Source organism: Prunus mume, linkage group LG2, assembly GCF_029339155.1.
Source record: "Prunus mume cultivar Tortuosa linkage group LG2, ASM2933915v1, whole genome shotgun sequence".
Taxonomy (NCBI): Eukaryota; Viridiplantae; Streptophyta; class Magnoliopsida; order Rosales; family Rosaceae; genus Prunus; species Prunus mume.
In genome coordinates, this window is record NC_142699.1 from 18,568,455 (window position 1) to 18,590,696 (window position 22,242).

The 22,242-nt window shown below is 39.8% G+C and overlaps 1 protein-coding gene and 1 pseudogene across 1 annotated transcript; both read right to left on the minus strand.

Annotated features, from left to right (window-relative positions):
* Positions 1 to 4,110: 4,110 nt before the first annotated feature.
* On the minus strand, positions 4,111 to 5,574 carry LOC103341415 (MIZU-KUSSEI-like protein (Protein of unknown function, DUF617)). Its single transcript, XM_008244927.2, has one exon. The coding sequence runs from the start codon at positions 5,193 to 5,195 to the stop codon at positions 4,398 to 4,400; it is 798 nt and encodes a 265-aa protein (XP_008243149.1). The 5' UTR covers positions 5,196 to 5,574; the 3' UTR covers positions 4,111 to 4,397.
* Positions 5,575 to 20,033: 14,459 nt separating this feature from the next.
* LOC148919770 (uncharacterized) lies at positions 20,034 to 20,732 on the minus strand (annotated as a pseudogene).
* Between the last annotated feature and the right edge of the window lie 1,510 nt (positions 20,733 to 22,242).

Below are 22,242 nucleotides of genomic sequence, written 5' to 3' on the forward strand. Positions count from 1 at the left end.
CAGCATTTGGATATACTTACCAATTGCCGTGCTTTTGGTTGATTGAGAGAGAATAATGGCCTTCAAAACGGTTGCCCAAAATCCATTCATTCCAGTTGCCTTTTAGTCTAGGCTAGACTTTTGCTGGTTTTGGTCCACCACTTTTTTTTTTTTTTTTTAATAGCCTTCCACCATTGAACAGAGGACTTTGGTTTGGTTTGGTTGGTTTCTTCACATATTTTCTCTGGTGCCATTTTCTCAAGTTTTGATGAAGCTCTGAAACAGAAGAGAAGAGAGTGGCATAAACTTTAATTTGCATTAAAATTTGTTAGGTTTACTAAAAATACGTACCAACCCAATCTACTAACAAGCTCTCATCAAAGAAAAAGGAGCTTCAAAATGGGCAATACTAAAATAAAGCATTTAATTCACAATAATTGATAAGTTAATATTTTAAAGCAGCCCATATTTGTCACCTTGATCATGAGGTCCATCATGATCATGATCAAACACGCACACATATCATATGTATTAAACAATTGGAATTCGAGGGCTATCTTTGATCAAAAGGAAGATAAAAACCAATACTTGTACGGCATGTCATGACTTGTGTCCATTATTGCAGTGCAGAAAATTTTGATATTGGGGGGAAAAGTAACATACTTTTCACTCATTCTCATTAATTCATGCCTTGAAGGGTGTTACCAATGTGCCTAATTTGGATATGTCGAACACCAACCCGAGTAGGCTTTGATGAACTTAAACTGGGTATTTAAAGACCTTTTTTTAGATGTATCCAAACACTTTCCCTGCCCTGCCAAATATTAGTTATAGCCATTAATTGGGGAAATTTCAAATACGTGCGATCACTCGCAAGCTACTTGTATTTAAAACCCGAAACGTAGTCTCAGTTTTGGACACCATTAATTACAAAGAGTATAATTTTCCTTAACTTGTGATTGGCAAAATGAACTTGGAAAGGCGTGCAGTCTCGAATCTCAAGAACTACAAATCTGGAAACTACCATACCAAACAATTGTCATTGACGGTTTTCATGGTCTTCTTGGTTTCTTGATGGGCAATGCAATTGGGATTTGGCTCCTCCGGACTAAACTCCCCAGCTCACGTGGGGTTTGTTGTACGGTGTTCTTTTTCTTGTTAATTCTCAATCAAACCACGAGGTTATGGAGTTGACAATGAACAGGCCCTCAAATCCCTCGACATTCACACTCATAATAATCATGAAGATTGTGGAAAGAAATATAAGGACATGTTTCATGGACCGTAAAAAAAGGAATAGAGAACAAGTTTTTAAATTTGCCTTTTCGCGTATGATGAAACGACACGTTTTGACTTTTGAGGACATGGCCTTTCTTTCCATGAAAAAATAATTGTCATTCATGCATTGCACTGCACCGCAAAGGCTAAGCTCAACTTAATTAAAGCAATTATGTGACATTTAGAGGACAATTCTTTTATTTATAGAAACTGCAGCGTTTCTATGATCAATTATTTTATACAAACTGCATCTGCATGTGCCACGACTTTTGATATCTCAGATTCTGAATGCATACATCATTTCCATTTTTTATTATTTTATAAAGTCTATCATCATCTCGGGGGCACCATGTAAAGTCTACATATGGAACGACAGGAGATATGTCGACGTATCAACAATTATATAATATACTAGTCTTCTTTTATTGAAAGGATCTCTTAAATAATTTTAGTTGAAGGACACATTTTAGGGTTTCGTACGAATTGTTTTTCAATGATCCAAATTATCTATTTTTTAAGTCTATATTCATAAATTATCATTGTAAAAAATTAGATAAATTAGAAATCATTTCAACATCCAATTGTGTTTTATAAAATCAATGAACACAATACTTCAAGAAAGTACTAAAATTTCAATAATTCAATTGAGTGGTTAATGATATTGGATTTAAGTGATTTTTTTTGTAGAGATGATCTTTGAATGAATATTTACAAAATAGATAGTTTGAATTAGTAAAATATAATGCGAAGTGGGTCCTATAAGAGTGTCCCTGAAATAAACTTATTTGAAAGATCCATCAACGAAAGCTATATAATATTCTTACACTACATATTTGACACAAATAGTTGAATTACATGTGAATTGGATTTGAGCCAAAGAATAATATTCAACACGTACACCGTTAAAGTCCATGACCATATTTTTGTTTTTGTTTAAGATAGATTTAATTAATTATATATCGTTTACTTACAGATTATCAAAGTTTGAAATGTTTGCGCCAATCTTATTGTTTACTTATCATTTAAATACAAGCTGAATAGGTGGTCTTGGAGTCTTGACCCATTCTTTTGGAGTATATAGGAGAGAGCCAGCGTGCTAGTCTCATGAACGAGGGGAGAGCAAATGAGGAATGAGGTAGGTACAGAGTTGGTTATCATAAAAACAAAATTATATATTTAAATAAAAAGGGCAAAATGGCATGCAGCTGTTTCCATTTGCCAATTTCCAAAACTAAAGGCAAATGGTAAACATTTTTATTTTATTTTAATGAGCTGGTGGGATAGGGTTTTGCTTGTTGCCTGTGGCTAGAGTTGGTCATTGGATTGGATCATCCTCCTTGTAGAATTCTACATTGAGGGTCTTATCTAGGATGCTTCGATGAGACATCATATTTTAGATGTTGAATCAAACTAATTAATTTGATCTAATAATTAAAAGTTAGGGTCTCGTGTAAGGGCCTCATTGTAGAATAACTCCATCCTCATTTCATTATGGCTAGATTTGGTCATTGGATCGATCCTATAAGGTGTATCTGATTTATTTGACCCAATCCAAAATAGAAATGGGTTGGATTTCATGTATGTCATCTGTTTAACAAAGGGACAGCTCGGCTTGGTCCATTAATCTAAGCCCAAAACAAAACCAGTATAAATATAATGTTGGGTCAGTCCATGTTGTGAGGTGAATGGATTGAAATTTATTAGTAAGAGCGAAAAAGCCCACATAGGTTGGAGAGAGGTTTTTTATTGCTAAAATGGAACAAACCTAAGGTCTGTTTTGAACAACTCGAGTTCCGACATTTCCTTGTTGCTAATTAAAAGATTATAAATTTGGACAAGCCCATTAGAATTTAAAAAAAATAAAAGAATAAACAAGTGCATATGCCACGGGTAAGAACAAAAGCTACAAACCAAACAAGATTTGCTATATATGTTGTTTTGTTTATCTGGTTTGGCTTTGAGGAAGGAAGGAAGCAGCAACAGGGTATTGGAAACTGGGGTCTTGTTTTTTGGTCTCAAATGGAAAGCCTTTTCCAATGGGTAATGGATCAAAGGGTGAAACTTGAAATTCCTCTTCCATCAAACAGCTTGTAGATATGACAATGCATGAGTGAATGATCTGCTTCACAAGTTATGAACTCTCTGAGAGCTTTAGGCTGCTTCACAAGTCATGAGCTCAGTAGGCAGGCAGGAACAGGAACAGGATGGCAATAAAGTGGAAGACAGAAGTGACATTTTTCAGCGTGAGACAAACAATAGGCCAGAATCTTTTGAAAATAATTGAGTTTCAATCAACCAAACAACCCCTGTCCTATCGGGCTACCTAGCTTAGGGAATCCCAATGGATTTGTCTTCCCCTGCTGTAACCAACAACCTCCGGAAATACCTTTTTCCTTTTCTTCTAAATTCCCAATCAGATTAAGAGAGAGTGTGTGTGGAGAGAGACACAGAGACGGAGTTTGTTAACCTAATTAGTTACCTAATTAATAATCGATTAAAAAGGAATTAAACGTGACTATCTCCTTATCAATATGGACAAGGTTCATATTGTGGGTATGTCAGTATTTGCATTTCACAATCAAAGCTACCCAAATAGATAATAACAAGAGTCTGATTTAACTCTAAACCACTTCACAAATAATTACTGTTCAGTTTAAAGATTTCCTCAAGAATGTAACAGAGTCATCTTCCTAATATAATATGACTAGGAAGGAACCAAAGTGAAAAACTGATGTAGTGCTGCTAAGCTAAATCAAACATGCAGAATGGTATGCCGTCAAAAACGATCACAATGGCATTAAGACTTGAATACGAAATTCGATTTAGGGTTTTGGAGAAGGGAAAAATCAGAACTTTAAAATTGGCAAAACCATGACCTTCTTTCTCATAATAAGCATCTTGTTTCCAACATTCCAGCTGAAAAGAGGAAGAGAGAAGAGAACCTATAGATACATATAAAAAATACCCCACACTGCCTACCTCTGTGGTATGCTATTATCCCATAACCCCCCCACTGCCTAAAATTCTGAAGCATGATACGAGTGATCAACCCATATTCTTACTTGGCTCCAAATGAACAAAAAAGACAGGTACATGGAGAAAGAACTAAACCTCCAAATTTTTATGGCTCAATGAGCTTTCTAGACTCTAAGCAGATAAATACTAAGTTCAGGACCTCCAGAACCATCAGGGTTCATCATGTAGAAGGCCTCAGAGTCCTTAGACCCCACAACTCTCTCAAACTTAGCTCTCATGTACATGAGCTCACCCTCAGCTCCAACTCCATCTTCACTTCCTGGCAAAACACCAGCCCCCATTGAAATTGGCTCCAAAGCTTTCAAAACCTTCCACTCCCCAGGTCCACAGTCACGCTTCATAGCAAACCCACATTTCTTTCCATTGCAGTAAGTCCTCCAGAGTGGCTCCTCAAGCATTTTCAAACCTTTCTTCTCTGTTTTCTTCTCGCACTCCAAGGCAATCCGCACCAATCCAGAAGCCATTTCTCGAACCAAAACACTTGTAGGTGTTGCAAGCTCGATCAGGAAGGCAGGGCTCAACTTGGGTTCTTCTTGAAATGCCAGATGAACATGTCCACGACGATAGCCGAACAGAGTACCCATGACTCTGGTGCCAAGGCCAGAGCGAGAGCGGCTCTTACCAAACACTGTGAGAGCTGAGCGGAGCTTGGACACTGACATCAGAGAATGTTTCTTGCGTGGTATTATTGCGGGGATCAAAGCAGTGTCTGTTGGGACTGGGATTCTAAGCTCCTGTTCATCCTTCTCTGATTCCTCAGAGAAATGCGAGTATGATGAGTTGAAGTTTAAGATTTCGTGGTCATCTTCTTCATCATCCTCCACTTTCTTTTTCCAGTGGAAGTACCTCCTGGAGAAAGAGAAAGAAGAGTCATGAGGGGTCTTGGCCATAATTGTCCTCATCTGGGAAATTTAGGAAGAGAGAGAGAGAGAGCAAAGAAGGAGTGGAAGTCTACAGAGGTTAATTAATTGGTTGGTATGACTATGGGAATCAATGGAGAGGAGTAAAAAAGATGGAGAAAGATCTGATTGTGTTGCTTCTATTCTAGTGGTTATATGGGGGCGTTTGTTTGCTTGCAACACCTTTTGTCATACTTTAGAGACTGGCAAGAGAATCCTGACAAAAAGAAGGTGAGCAGCACCTACCTACCTGTAACAAGAAGAAATTGAGAGAGAAGGGGTTGGAGACAACAATAGGTGAAAAGTGACTTTGGAGAGGGGATAGAAATGGACAATAGATGAAAATAAAGATTGATAATTTGATGGTGGAAGAAACAGAGGAGACAAAGCCTTGTGTGATTTCTTTATCATGTGCAGTGCAGGAGGAGAGGGGGGGGCCTGTGCAGAAAATAAGGTGGGTGTGTGTGTGTGTGGGGTAGACAAAGAAAGAGAGGCTTGACTGACTAGTCTGACTTGCATTGGAAACAGTTAAGGACAGGTAAAGCCACACCAACTGTACTCACACCAGGTCCAGGTCCAGGACCACCTCCTCCGATAAACTACATTGCTGCCCTTTCAGTCCTTTCTTGCCCCTGCTACTAGCAACAATGCAACAATGCAACAAGCACATGAACCCAGTAGCCACCATTAGCCACCATAATGTTTGTTTTGTGTTCCAACTTGTTTTCTTCTGCTTCCCTTTGTTTTATTTGTTGTTTGTACCTCAAGCTCAACTTGTTTAATTTATCTTCTGATTGAGAGAATGATTGGACTGATAGTTGCAGCTATTGTGCACAAGCAGTAGTTTTTATTTGATACAGAAGGTGCTGGATTTCTGGCTCTCTTCAAAGTTTGGTTTGTCAAAAACTATTCTCCTACCTTCCTTTGATTCCCAAATCTGAAAAACAAAAAAATGAAAAAAAGAATCCAACTTTAAAAAAAAACTTAACATAAGTCCACATTTGAGTGCACTAGGCCAAACGATCCAATCATGAAGGCTAATAACATTGAGCCAATAACCTATTTTCTCATTATTATCCACTTATGTTTGAATAATTTTAATATGGTAGATCCCTAGGTAAGAGGCCAACTTAGAATTTTTGTCTCAAATCATGACCTGCTGCATATGCTCTGCATGTGAAGCAGACTCTTGGTTGAATTTTGAGGCAGCATGAGCATCCTAAGTCCACCAATCCACAAATGAAATATTATTAGGATTTCATCCTTTTCATGGACCGACCAAATATCATCACGGATCAACTACCTATGAATCGATGACCAGCACCAACAACTTGAAGTGAAATTATAACAGATATAGATGTAACCAATGATTCTATATACAATATCTAAAGGTTCGGTTTCATCATCTGTCTGTGAACATTAACTATATTTAAGCTGTACAATCTGGATATCCAAAACATTCTCTAACAGTGAGAAAGATGACACTAAAAAGCCTTGAAACAGGTCTGCACAAAAGTCATCTAGTTAACCAACCAAAACTAACTTCATCACAATCATCCAAACAGTTCGGCCTGCTGTTAGAAAATGTTGTTGATGCTCTTTTCATATCATCAAGGGTCTGGTGTTTAGAAAACTGACCTAATTAGGGAATAAACTAGCTACAGTACGAAAAGACTATCATAGCCCTGATATTATATCAGAATTACCGCGGTTCACCTCCTCAGATTCACATGAGCCCCCATAGCATTGAATGCAAAAATTTTAGATTTATTTATCCACATCCACGGCTTTATGATTTGATCAAAGAAAAGTTTTATGTCTAAAACCTGGCTTTAGAATCAAAGAATTGATGGGTCTAGTTGAATGGAAAAAAGTTTAGATTTGCATATCCAATGATTTTAGATTTGAACCACATAACACATTGAAAGTGTATGAGAAAGCAGTGGGGACAGCGGGATTCTAAATTAGAGTCGGCTGGGCCTGGTAGGTGGGCTGCGGATAGGAGAGTTGCAGTGGGCTAGAACTTGTGGGATACGGAATTTAATAAAGATTTTTCTTTTAATTTAATAAAGATTTTTCTTTTTACTTTTTTGATAAGCATTGGCATCTTCATTCAGGTAATAAATAAATTTTGTAGACATAGCATTTTCATTGGGAAAAGTTGTGAAAACGCATATGCATCATGCATGCAACACATGGAATTAATTAACTCATGCTCTTGCTCTTCGTGCATGAAAAGGATTAAATCCTGCCCACCGCATTGTGCAGAGGACGAAAGAGTGGTTTGGGGAGGTTGTCCAACTCATGCCAATCCCAACTATCACACAGTTCTGGCTCCACATTTTGGGGCTCTCCATCTCCATCTTCCATCACCGCTCTCATGCAAACGGACGCGTACTGGGATGGCTTGCCTCCCTCTAGGAGCAGCTTGTTTGTTGTGGCTGTCAGAAACTCCATCCTCTTCTTGTCAATGTCTAAACCAGTTTCTTCCTTCAAATCTCTTGCTGCACACTCCTCGAAGCTCTCACCTATATAAACACAAAACTAATATTATTTAGGGTCCGTTTGATGTGACCATTTCAGTTTTCAGTTTCCATCCCCTTCTTATCAATGTTCTCATCTCTTTCTTATAAAATGCATCTAAGGTCTCGACCTTTACAAATCTTTAGTGGAGTGGAGCATTTCACCAAGCATGTGTTGGGCTGAGAATGTTATGGTAGGCTGAAAAAGAAAACGTCATCTCGATGATAGCCCAGGTTAGCCATATGCATGGTCCATCCCTGCGCGTGTATTAAATATCTCTTTTACCAAACTTACTGTTTCATTGAAAAAAAAAAAGGACTTTTAAATTAAGAGTCAGAGGTGGCGTGTGTTCTCATTTTTTTTTCCCTACACAATGCATCTAAGGCTTAGACCTCTACAATCCTTTAGTGGAGAGGAGCATTTCACCAAGCATGTGGTGGGCTGGGGATATTATGTTAGGTTGAAAAAGAAAAGGTCACATGGGCTATAGCCTAGGTTAGCCATATGCACGCTTCGTCCATGGTTTGAACACATGAAAGAGGAGTCATAACAAACAATACAAGATATTTAATGTTTGAAGGTTTGTGAGCGACGACCAAACTCTGTAAGACCTAGAATAAAAGAGTTAATGAAAGTGCAAAATCATCATACTTAATAATGCGATGTTATATTCGTGAGGGACTTGTAATTTAAATGATTAAGTATATTGTCAATGGGGTCTAGCCCAGTAAAAAATGGTATTGACTTGCAAACCAGAAGTCTCATGTTCGAATTCTTACGACATCATAGTTGTGTGATTTTGTGAGAAATCTCCTTCTCCTGTAGTTTAGATTATAACTTGTACTTAAAAAAAATTGATTAAGTAAATTTAGTGGTCAATATGTTTATAAGGGTTTGTAATTTAAGTAGTTAAGAGCATTTCCTCCAATATCCAAAGTCATGTATTCCATTCCCCAATCTCCCTGATATCTTGTATAAAAGAATTTAGGGCTTATCTAATATAGATCTCTATATTTTCTATTTCCTATACATATATACCCATCATTCTATAAATCTATGTGTAAAACCCAATTTCAAATTTAAATGATCAGTATTATATAAGAGGTCGTAGTATTCTTATGTTTTTACATAATTGCCAACAGACTTCATATTTTGTTTATAATTTATTTCAAGCATTTCATTAACTGCCATAATTGTAATTAATACTCCCTATTAATAGTATATCAATCACCCCATTTCTTTTGGTTATCATTTCTTCTCACATATCGCCCCCTAAAATTGCAAACCAAAAAAAAAGAAAAAAAAAAGAAGTAAATTGCATATCCAATAATGTACCTGTGAAAAATATAAATATAAATATATACATATAAAAATAAAAATATAGGTATATTATTTACCAAAAAAATTTTAAAAAACTAAGTCAGTCACTTTGTAATTGAAATTTCCGTATATTTTTCATAAATTAAAAATAGGTACACAATAATTTATAGAACATATAGGTACATTATTTACCCATAGGTAAATTATTTTAAAATATACCTATAAATATGTATAGGTTCATTATTTGGAGAGGAAAAAAAGGTACATTGTTTTACTAGGTACATTAATAAAGAAAAAAAAAAAAGGAACATTATTTAGAGAAAAAAATATGTTCATTTAAAAAAAAATGTTTTTCATAAAACAAACAATAAATAGATTATCAAAATATTTTTCAACATAATTCGAATGTACACTATTATTCATAAAACTATAATAAAATAGATTACTAGTAGTATAATTCATTTTTAGGAAAACAACATAATTTTTTTATTAAATAAACGAAACGATAATCACATGTAGATTACTAATACATTAATGTTGAATTTAAAATTTAATTTCAAATACGTTTCTAAATTAATTCATACATTCATTACAACCATTTGAAGATCTTTCTAAATTCAACGTGTGTCATTAGTTACACCCCCACATAACATTTTAACTTGTAAACATGGGTAGTTTTGGAATTCAAAAAATAGAATAAATCAGATTTTAAGATCGATTAGGTAACTTGCTTACTTAGATCCTTGGGTTTTATTTGAAAAAATTGGGTATTTTAAATAGAAAAATAAAGGAAAGAGTTGTATGTGATTAAATATATATAAAGCAAAAGGCAGAGAATGGTGAAACATTCAAAGTACCAACAAATGCCATTGGTTAATTCAAACATTAAGAATTAAAATTATTAATTAAATGAGGATAATATGGTAAATTCACATTTTTCATATTAAAAAAATTAAATTAAAAACAAAATCAGATAATATGTCCTACTTTTATGGAACATAACTACTCATATTATCTTTTCTTAATTCTAAAAATAAAATAAAAAATAAAAAATAAAACCAATTGGCACATGCGTGAGCATGTGCCAAGGGGCTAGTAAGCTCAATTTACTAAAGAATTTATAAACTAGAAAAAAAAAAACATGTCTTGATCAAGTTCTAAATTAAATTCGATATGACTCGCTTTGCTAGGCAACTATACATGGCCATATCTTCGGCTCAGTGTGTCGTGTACGCAGCTCCTCTAAACAAAGCTAAGGGATGTTCTAGTATTTAATTATCTTGTGTCCAAACCTAAACAACACATTATTATTTGCAGGATTTCATGTCTGATGTCAGGTGCGAGAGCAATGGCATTATTATTGTTCCACGACTACCTTAAACTTCTGTTGAACCACGTGTTTAATGATTTCTAAATCCAATTCCAACTTTCTCGAAGCCTATATATATAGGCATATAATATATGGCAACTCCTGCTTGCCATGAGATGCTTTAATGATTTTCAATTTTTTTGATTTTTTTGCAAAGATGATCTATAAATGAAGACTTAAAAAATAGATACAATTTGGATTGTCGAAAACAAATTCGTAGAGCATTCTAAAGGGTGTATTTGAAGAATCTCTTAATAAAAATGAACTTTTTTTTATATATACATATATATATATATATATATATGAAAACAAATCAAGTTGAAGTCCTCACTCAACTTGTTCTTGTTGTTCTGTTTTTCTTCGTGTTGTTAAAATGACAAGGTTACGTACTGAACTTTAGGGTGTGAGAGGCTGGGCCTGGTAAGGATTAGGGTGGGCTAGCAACTTGTGGGCTACGTAAAATTATTATTATTCTTTATTTATTTATGATTTTTGTGAAATATTATGGGGTAATTGTGGGGAAATTAAGATACATAACAACAAAATGAGTGTTGCTATTGTCACCTCCTTTTTCTATTTTACCACTCACTTTATCTTTCCACCTACCATGTAAATTTGAAAAAAATACAATCTTATTTTTCCACCTACCATTATTCCTAAAATACCATTTAATTATTGTTTGGGCCAAAAAATTGACACACCCAGCCCAGCGAAAATTAGGCTCAGTAATAAAGCTGCAAAAAATCAAAGAAAGATGGAAGCCCAAAACTGTAAGAGACCAAGGCTCATCAGAGCAAACAAGGCTAATTTGGGCCTCACAGCCCAATATAATAGGAAGAGGAGCCCAGAAATAGGAACAATCCCACGTGACATATCTGGGATAAAGAAAAGTCAAGAATGGCAATGTCATAGAAGAAGTGATTGAAGGGTTCATGACATCAAGTTGATTCTGAAAAAACTGAAGATCAAATCCCTCTTACATATATATATGTATATTCAGAGATTTTTCTTCTGTCTTTTCAGAGAAGGTAATTCTCCCAAGGAGATAGGCAAGTTACAATCTCAAAGAGGGATAAGCAGGAAAGCGGGAGCTGTCCAGAAAAGGAGTCAAACTAACCATCACGGGTAAAATCTCACAAGGGGCAGTTGAAATTGGGAAAGAGATTAGGTTCCTTTTCAAGAAAATCAGGGAAGTGATTGCCTATTTGAGAGCCTATCTGCCAAAACTGAAGAAATCCTATTTTCTTTCCTTCCATTAAAAAAAGAAAAAGGGGGGAGATATCTTTGCCGCCCAATAAATAAACACAATCACCCTACTCCAGAAAAGAAACAGTTTTACTATAAATACAAGAAGGAGTGAACAGGGTAAATGACACATAAAAAAAATCATCACCCAATCAAACAAAGATCCTACACAAAGAAAACCGTCAAAAGACAAGTTCAAAATCAACCAACAAGCCCACTTGAATTTCAAGTGAAACCAGCTCCAGATCAGGATCCACAAAATCCAGATTTAAGAAACAAGTCATTCAAAACGAGATTTTTTCGTTACAAATTTGGTTCAGCAAACCAAGACAGGCAGGGTTTGAGTCTCCTCCAAGTATGGAAAACCTCAACAAAATTCACAGTGCAGTCTCTAGCCCACTGAAGCCCTCAAAAACCGTCACTCCTGCCCGTGCAGATTAAGAAGATTGCGTTCTGCCCACTCAAAAGCTTCACAAAAGCATGAGGTACATCAAAGCTCTGCCAGAATCAGCCTTTGGTATCGATTTACAAGTTGAAGCCTAGCAGCCAAGGTTGTCAACGGTCCAGTCCAGCCCAAGCGTCCCGATCCAACCCGGGTATCTCGATCCAGTCGGACTAGAACCTTCTATCTCGATGAAATAAAGCCCGGCTGTCCCTTCATCTTCCTCTAGTATAAGCATTCACTGTTATATATATTTTTTTGGTAAAAGGCAGTTCCGCCTAAAGAACAATTTAAATCCCATCAAACCATTCTGGCCAAAGGCAACCTCCTTATACTGAGATAAATTGTTAAAGTCCTCACCAGTCTGAGGCAGGAAAAGAACTTACTTGGGAGATATTCATCACCCAAATTCACAATCGTTTGTTTGCAGAAATCAGTAACTTGGGACTCAAGTTATCCATTCCAAACCAAGTCTGCTAGAAATTTTGCTAGCAGTGGCACGCTCGCACACCAAAGAAAGCTGACTTGTTGACCAGTTTATGGTTCTCAAGGCAGTGGGGAACTTTGCCCTTCCATCATAGGAGTAAACCAAGAACGGGCAAACAATTTGGCACGCCCAGTGGGACTTCTCAGTATACATTTTCTCATTGAGTTCTTTACCAGTCCATGAATACTGGAAGCTCTAGCCAGAACCCACACCACGACATGGAAATAAACCAAGTGGCCCTCAGGGAAGGACTGAATCGAAGAAAGTGATGCGGCATTCAAAGACATGGTAGCACAGGAGCGGGAGGTCCAGGGGCTCGAAGGATGAACTCGACAGGAATCGTATTACGACAAGAGGTCACAACACAAAGGAGCCAAGATACCCTAAATAATATGACAGCCATGATGCAATGACAGGTCAACAGCAATTCAGGAAGGATCGGGAGGCTGCCATGGCGTAATTCCCAATCCCGATGAGGTGGTCCAAAGAACTAGACCTTCCTATGGTCCCCACCGGATTGGCATGGCCATATCAAGAGAATCCTCTCGGTGCAGTGGCCGGGATACGAGCGGGAGAAATCCAGCCGACACAGAGAAATGGTTTTTCCTGTCCAAGAACGTCGGCCCGATGCGGCTGAAGCTCTGCGCCAGGACAAGTCCCGCAGAATCGGCCAGAGCCTCACTTGTTCCGCGCAAGCGGCCCCACAAGATCTCCCTATGGAAATTCTGCACGACCAACAATATTACCCTACAGGCCCGTAAGGATGGACCCAATCCATTCCCTCCACCGCAAGAGGAAGGAGAGGCAGAGGGGGAAACTATCCTTATGCTAATAACGCATGTAAACAGCGAGGGGCAAACTGGAGGAACCACCCGGGGTGGAAGAGCGGAGGAGCACGGGGAAGAAGTTCTGCCTAGACCATATAGGCGAGAACCACGATTTGCTCAGCAGGACAAAACCCCTCCCGTTAATGCTCTAAATGACGTGGGGCATTGCAGAGGATGATCAGAAATGATGGAGCTGAAGCGGGGGGGAAAGGTCCACCTATAGGAAGCCATATCCACCTTACATCGATCGATACCCTTGTCCCCAGGTTTTAAAGTACCAAACTTCACTTTATTCAACGGAGAGGATCCTCATGCTTCATCAGTTGAGCATGTAGGCAGATTTTCCACCCAATGCATAGCCATAGAGAATAACCCACTGTTAAAGCTAAGACTTTTTGGGAACTCTCTCTCTGGACAAGCTTTCACTTGGTACACTAACCTGCCAGCAAATTCTATTCAGACTTGGGAGCAAATGGAGAGTGTCTTCCATGACTACTATTACAGGATCCAGCCAGAAGTCACCATCAGTGACCTTGCCGCTCTCAAGCAGAGTGAAGATGAACCTGCCCAAGATTTTATAAACAGGTTCAGGAAGCTCAAAATGAAGTGCCGCATCCCCATCGAAGAAAGACACTTCATCCAAATGGCTCAGGCTGCCCTCAAAATTTCTTTGAGGAAAAGATTTGATGGGATGTTGTTTGGAGATCTGCAGAGCAGACAAAGCAGCCAAGTACGAGGAATTGCTCAGGGAGGAACAGCAGAAGAGAAATTCTTCCAAAGGCACGTATTACAAATCCCCTTCTTCCTCAATACATATGATTGAAGTGGAGTCAGAAGAAGATGCAGAGGAATCGGAGGAGAGAGAGGTTGCTGTTGCGGAAATGGCAAAATTAAAGCATCCCATCAGTTGTAAAACCCTTACAAAGCCTCCAAGGGATCAAAAGCCGCCACCATTCACAGGAGGGTTCGTTCCAAACAAACCCATGCAGAACAAAGTGTATTCTTTCGATCTGACCAAAGTAGATGCTTTGTTTGATGAAATGTTGCTACAGAAAGCAATAGAGATGCCTCACAGAATGCCCAAACCAGAAGAACTCAAGGGCAGCATATTGCAGATGACACAATTCTGGAATCATTCTACCAATAGTTGCGTTGTTTTCAGAGATGTTATACAGGAAGGAATAACAGCAGGAAGGCTGAAGCTAGCGAAAAGCCTCCATCCGTCACCACAGATCCTTTTCCCCGCCACAAATTAATATGGTCAACCTAAATTGGCCAGAACGAAAGAGGGACAGAACAGCTACAGAGGCTAACTCCAGTAGAAGCGAATAGTTTCAAAAGAGACTATGGAAAGACCAAAAGCAACCATTTCAGGTGGAATAGTGCTCTGCAAAGAAGTGTGAGGTGAGTGGAGGTAACCCCGAAAACAGGATCTGCCCACTCCAAGTGTTTTTGACCGGATTGGAACCACGCCCAGATAAGGCAGACAGAGAAACTACCCTAGGCATGTCCAATCCAGCAAAGAATGACTAAGCAGCCCAAGGAAGAAAAATCAATAAGAGTGCCCAGTGATAAACCTTTGGCGGCCATCATTGAAGGCGGTGGTATTCTGTCGGGAAAAGTGGCGGACCAACAATGGAGCCGACAAGAACCCAAAGGAGGAGGTTCAGAGACAAGATCGCACATTCCTCAATAACGAGAAAATGCACAGTGCTTCCAGAGGCCAATCCCGCCAAAAAGGGAAAGAGCGAAATATTTCCCTGCATGTAACAAGCAATCTCTCAACCACAGAAGTTGAAAAAGCAGAATCCTCAAAGAAACCTTCTATCCATTCTACCTCCGCCTCAGAAAATCTACTTAAAACTCCCCGACCAGAGGAAAAAACCGATCCTATTCCAGGAGAAGGGCAAGGAGACTGGGTTGAGGAATATGAAGAGGAGCAGCTGGATTATGAACCATCTACAGATGAAGAATGCGTTCCTCGGGCAGAAGAACTAGGAGAATGGACGGAGGAGTATGATGGAGAACAGATGGATTATGACGGAGAATTGGATGCGGAAACTGAGGCCTTTGGTGCAGAATGGAGGACTTGTTACGTGCTGACCTAGGCATCAATATGGTGTTCATTCTGCCAGAAAAGTTCTGGGCAGTAGAAGGACAGAAGAGCACTCTGGACGGAGACGTATTTTCCCAAGAAAGTTTTGAATGCAGGTTGGCGAAGCGGAAGAAATGCCAGAACAACAAATGACAGTCCCAGGATGTATGAACAACCCACAAGTTGGCTACAGATCAGCTTTGCTTCTCCAAACCAACCAAAGAAATGGCAAACCACCTCGACCCTTGTTTATAACAGCAAACTTTGGGGGTGTTCCTATTCCCAAAACTATGGTAGATGGAGGTGCAGCCATCAACCTTCTCGCCTCACACGAATCGAGCAAAATGGGCGAACAGAAAAGGATTTAATTCCAACCCACCTGACCGTCACCAATTTCGCAGGAGGCATCACCAAAACCCTTGGGATCTTAGATGTGGATGTTTTAGTAGGAAGCAAGAAGCTGAAGGTTGCATTCTTTGTGGTAGATACTACCTCTACCACTTACAATGCATTGATTGGCAGAGACTGGATTCACCAACAGTTAGCTTTATGGAATGAAGAAGGCTACATGGAGATAATAGAGGCCGATCCACGGCCATTTCTACCTTCTGCCATGTGTTGTGAGGCAAGGTATTATCATGATGACCTTGGTCCTTTCACCTTCTTTGGAGTCAACCAGAACAGCCGCCCCCATGGTGTCACGGCCCAGAGGCTCATTGAAGAAGGTCTAACCAATTCCTTGGAGGATTGGAACAGACCTTTTGTTCTAAATTTCCATAGCACTAATGTCTAGTCCCAATCAACAAGAAAAGGATCGAGCTGCAACAATCCGGTCCATTACAAAAGATTGTTGATATACTGAGGAAAGAAAGTTTTTTGCAGAATCCACCATCAATATGGCGAATTCACTTATGAAAGCACGGAAAGCCGGGAGGAAGAAGAACTACAGGAGGAAGTGCTAGATTTTGCACCACCTTTGGATGACTCTCTACGTATAGAAGATCCTTTGCAGGAAATAAACTTAGGAACAGGGGAGGATCCAAGGCCTACCTTTATCAGCGCACTATTGAAAGAGCCACTTAAGAATGAACTCGTTGCACTTCTACAAGAGTTCAAAGATTGTTTTGCTTGGCATTATCATGAGATGCCAGGATTAGATAGGGAATTGGTAGAACACAAGCTGCCAATCAAAGAGGGATACCTTCCGGTCAAGCAGGCCAGAAGAAGGATGTCCATGGACACAGAACTAAAAGTCAAAGAAGAAATAGAAAGGCTGCTCAAGGCAGGATTCATCAGGCCTGCCATCTATGCTGATTGGCTAGCTAATATTGTACCTTCTAAAAAGGAAAACTAGGGCAATCGAATCTGCGTGGATTACGAAACCTGAATGAAGCCTCTCCCAAGGATGAGTACCCTATGCCAATGGCAGACATGCTAGTAGATGGAGCTGCCCACAACCAGATGCTATCTTTTATGGATGGCAACGCAGGTTACAATCAGATCATGATGGCAGAAGAAGATATCCACAAGACAGCCTTCATGTGTCCAGGGCATATAGGTGCTTTTGAATACACTGTAATGCCTTTTGGCTTGAGAAATGCAGGGGCTACCTATCAAAGGGCAATGAATTCTGTTTTCCACGATATGATTGGACATTCCCTGGAAGTTTATATTGATGATGTTGTGATTAAATCACCAGAGTAGGGAAACCACATAACAAATCTAAAAAGAGCATTCCTAAGAATGAGGCAACATAAACTGAAAATGAACCCAAAGAAGTGCGTTTTTGGAGTTCAAGCGGGAAATTTCCTAGGATTCTTGGTCCACCAAAGAGGCATAGAGATCGACAAAAACAAAGTAAGATCCATCATAGAAGCTTTGCCACCTAGGAACAAGAAGGAATTGCAAAGTCTCTTAGGAAAAATTAATTTTTTAAGGAGATTTATATCCAATTCTGCAGGAAAGATCCAGCCTTTCTCTTCTTTGTTAAGATTAAAACAAGAACAAACCTTTAAGTGGGAAGAACAGCACCAACAAGCTTTTGAGGAAATCAAGCATTACCTCTCAAATCCACCAGTTCTGTCCCCACCAAAGAGAGGCAGACCACTCAAGCTCTATATATCTGCATCAGAAGTATCCATTGGAAGTTTATTGGTTCAGGATAACAAGAAAGGAAAGGAACAGTTTATTACCTAAGCAGAACTCTAACAGAAGTGGAAAGAAAATATTCTGCAATTGAAAGACTTTGCCTAGCCTTGTACTTCACTGCTGTAAAGCTCAGACATTACATGCTGCCATACACCATCTATATCATTGCCAAAACAGATCTGATCAAATACATGCTAACAAGACCAATGCTAAGAGGCAGAATTGGAAAATGGACCTTGGCCTTGACAGAATTTGCCTTCAGATATGTTCCTCAGAAAGCCGTCAAAGGACAAGCTGTGGCAGACTTCCTAGCAGATCATCCCGGAGAGGAGATTGAAAATATGGACTCTTTAGACATAGCAAATGCAGATCTATTAACCAGAGCTCACACCTGCCTCAACAATCCTATCTACTCAGTTCATCTTGCACCTTGGAAGTTATACTTTGATGGATCAAAAACTGATATAACTTCAGGGGCAGGAATTGTCTTGGAAGAACCACTTGGAATCAGACACTGCTACTCTTTCCAATTGGATTTCCAATGCACCAACAACAGGGCAGAATATGAGGCCTTAATCATTGGCTTAGAAATACTGGTAGAACTAGGAATCCAATCTGTGGAAATTCTGGGAGATTCCATGCTGGTTTTAAAACAAATTGCTGGGGAATACAAGTGCCTAAGCCCTTCTTTGGCTGTCTACTTGGTGGCAGCTAGGAATCTTCTGACAGAATTCAGAGAAGCCACTTGGGAACATATCCCAAGGGAAGAAAATTTTGCAGCCAATGAATTGGCCCAGGTGTGTGTACAAAGAATCATCAGGATAGGAAAGAAAAGCCTACCATCTGTTCTGGCCAGGGGGATGGAGATAGATGTCAACTCTGCCACAATCACTGAAGATGATTGGAGAAATCCTATCATGACCTATCTACGATATCCAACTTTGCCCTCCGAGAAGAGAGTCAGAATCATGGCTTTAAACTACCTTATGTGGAATGAAGATTTGGTCCGAAAGAGCAAGGATGAGGTGCTTTTAAGGTGCCTCGGAAAGAAAGAATACATGAAAGTTATGGGGGAAACCCATGAAGGAATCTGTGGAGCGCATCAAGGTGGGAGAAAAATGTGCTGGTTAATTAGGAGATATGGCTACTTCTGGCCAACCATGATGAAAGATTGCATTAACTATTCCAAGGGGTGTGAATCTTGTCAAAGACACGGCCCAGTCCAGCAGGCTCCATCAGCCCATGAATCCAGTGGTAAAACCATGGCCCTTTAGAGGATGGGCAATGGATCTCATTGGTAAGATCTATCCAGCCAAAGAGCCGAAGATCGCTTATCATTGTTGCCACAGACTATTTCACTAAGTGGGTGGAAGCCAAGGCTGTTAAATCTACTACATCTCAAGAGATCATCATTTTCATAGAAGAGCAGATTATACAAAGATTTGGCATCCCAGAATCAATCACAACTGATAGAGGATCCTCCTTCATATCCGGAGAAATGCTGGACATGGCAGAGGCATTCAAAATCAGACTGCTCCAATCCACTCCTTATTATGCCCAAGCCAATGGACAGGCGGAATCAAGCAACAAAGTGATCATCAACATTATCAGGAAAATGCTTGAGAAGAATCCGAAACAATGGCATGAGAAGCTCAGAAACTCAGGCATATAGAACTTCAAAAAGAAGCGATCGCATGACTCCCTATGCGTTAACCTACGGTCATGATGCAATTCTGCCTATGGAGATAGCTGTTCAGTCCCTCGAATTGCTCACCAACATGACTTAGTAGGAGAAAACTACTCCCGTGCCATGCTGCTGGAACTGGAGGGATTGGATGCAAGCACTGACACTCTCAACAAACTCTGGCAGGAAAACAGGTGTATCAAGGGCCTATAACAAGAGAGTCAGGAACAAGAGTTTTGAAGAAGGGAGATAGTCTGAAAGGCTTCGCCTCGGAACCCATGTGGCCGGCTATGGAAAATGGTCGCCTACATGGGAAGGCCCTTTCATAATCAATCAGATCCTTAGAATGGGGGCATACAGATTGCAGGATAAGGATGGAGAAATTCATACGGCCCCAATCAATGGCAAATGGTTAAAAAAGTTTTATCCAACCATGTGGGATTCGCAGGCTGTACAAACAGACCTTAGGATAGATACAAGATTATACTAAAAATCTTTTGATTCCTTTCAAAATTACCCTTGTTTTAGATTTACTTTGAGTTTGTCCCTTTGTTGTACTTCTACTTCTGTTTTCCGTTCGTTCCATCAATAGAAATAAAAAAAACTAGAAGTTACAACAAAAATAAACTTTATTTAAAAATAAATAAACCGTGGGGCCTTCCCCACGGCAAGCTGTTCAGAAAAAGCAAAAGATAATGAAATCAAAATCCTAGTTTTCTAAGCGTCTCTTGCAGGTTAGTCTTCTTGATAGAAAGTTCCTTTTGGAGCAAGACACCCTGATGAATTGAAGCTTCGCAATCTCCTGTCCTAGAAGCTGCAACCATGCTCTGTACAAGGAAGGTGGCTTTGGTCTTAGAACTCAATCCAGCCCCAAGTCTGTGTTGTACTTCCCGGCGTTCCGCTAGCTGCCTTTGAAGATCCGCAATCTGTTTCTCCAAATTATCTGCAGCAGCTTTGGCTTCTTTGTACCCCGCAACCATCCGTCCAGATTCGCATACGCTGCGAAATTAGCCAAGTTGGCTTCATGAGTGGTCTTGCGAACTCGAGGTTTTGAAGGTGGGCCTCAGATCTTCATAACGGTCGTGAAGGTTAAGCACATCCCTTGCCAAGCCAAGGCTCATCTCAAGTATGGGTTTTGGGGCCATGTTCTGTCTATGCAGCAGATCCAGATCCTTCATCAGCTGATCAAAGGCCTCTCTGTCCTCATCCAGCCCAATTCAGCAGATCGCGATCTTGTCTCTCCATTGCTTCTTCCACTGCCCTGGACTTTATCTTACCAACAGGAGAGCTGAGCTTTTCCAACTTATCCAGCTGGGCATCTAGGTCCATAGCTTCAAATTCGCCACCCGGATCAGCAAAAGAGGCCGTGGCGATGAACCTGCAAGGGAATGTATAGGCATCTGTAGAAGGAAGCATGAGTCAAAACAAGGCAGAAACGAAAAGAAGAAAACAAAAAGTACAAAAGCACTCACAAAGCAATAATCGGAGGCTGCGAGGATGGTCCTCACTGCCAAGATCCCAGCAGCGATGTTTCGCTATAAAGATTTGAGGGTCAAAAAGAGATAGAGGAACAGGACAGAACCACCTAAGGCAGGAAAAGACAGAGTAAGGGCAGAACTCACCATGAAGCCAGGAACGGCAGCAGCCACTTCTACTATGGTTTGATGGCAGAACCACTTCTTGATTGTTCCCGTGCTCGATCCGATTTGCTCGCTGATCCTCATGTTGGAGCGGCAAGGTGGAATGTTCTCGCCTCTGGATCATCAAAAGGGCCACCTCGAGTTGGTTAGCCCTGCCCTATATCTTCCTGCCGCTTCCGAGCCAAGGCAATGCTCTCCGCTATCACCTCGAGAATTTCCTCCTATGGATGCACAGAAGTTAGAACAGGGAAATAAGAGTGCAGAAACAAATACTGCCAAGTATATAAAACTCACATCTTCTTCCACTGTTTTGGCCTTCTCTTGAGGCTCATCTCCTACCTTTTCCAGCTCTTCCAGCTCCCTTTCTTGCTCCACACTCAAAGCCTCTCTCAGTCATCATCCGTGCTGTAAGTGGTGGTAGGAACTGCCTAGTTCCCTCAGGGGCCACATATTCTTCTACAATCTTCTTACTAAGTCTTTTTGACTTAGTAAGAGGAGGAGAATGACTTCCAACTGCAACAGACAAAAAATAAGTTTGACAGAACAAGATTATGAAGAATTCAAAGAGGAAACTGTCAAAGAATACCTGAGTCATAGATCAGTTTCTTTTCTCTTTCTTTTAACGGGAGAAGTGGCCTCAACAGAGTCTGTTCTACCTGATCTTCTTCTTCTTCTTCTTCTTCTTCCTTTCTCCATTCCCGAGGGCGCTCCAGATCCCCAGCAATAACAGAATTAACTATGCAGAGGACAAAAGTCAAAGGTCAAACCAGTAGAAGAGTAGTAGGAGAAACTGAATAAATATCACGAACTTACCAAACACCTCTCCACTTTGGGCTGGTTGGCTCCCTATATTCTTTGTCAAAGAGGGATCTGAGTACAGACAGAAAATATTAGCACCATCACTAAAAACAGAATGGGCAACAACAGACAGAACTGAGAGATTACCTTCTATAACTTGCATGTTGATGTCTTTGATGGTCTGCACCATGAATTTGTGAGTCTCTTCGTCTGAATGGACATTCCAATTGTCCCAGCCCTTAAAAAGGACTGAAGTGAGGTCTCGAAGCAGATCACGAATCGCTTTCCACCAAGCATCAAACTCCGCAGAACTGCAGGAGTTCAATTCCCATGAAGGATAAAGGGCATCTGCACTATTGTTGATTTTATTCACCGCACACTTGGCATCTTTGTGAACCTCCAAGTCATCCGCGTCCCTCCAAGAAGACCCCGATTACACTTCAGATGACTTGAGGGGTATGAGCCGAGGGCA

What these genes read in the sequence shown, in the direction of transcription:
- LOC103341415 (XM_008244927.2), bottom strand. Translation starts at nt 5,195, where the DNA reads ATGAGGACAATTATGGCCAAGACCCCTCATGACTCTTCTTTCTCTTTC.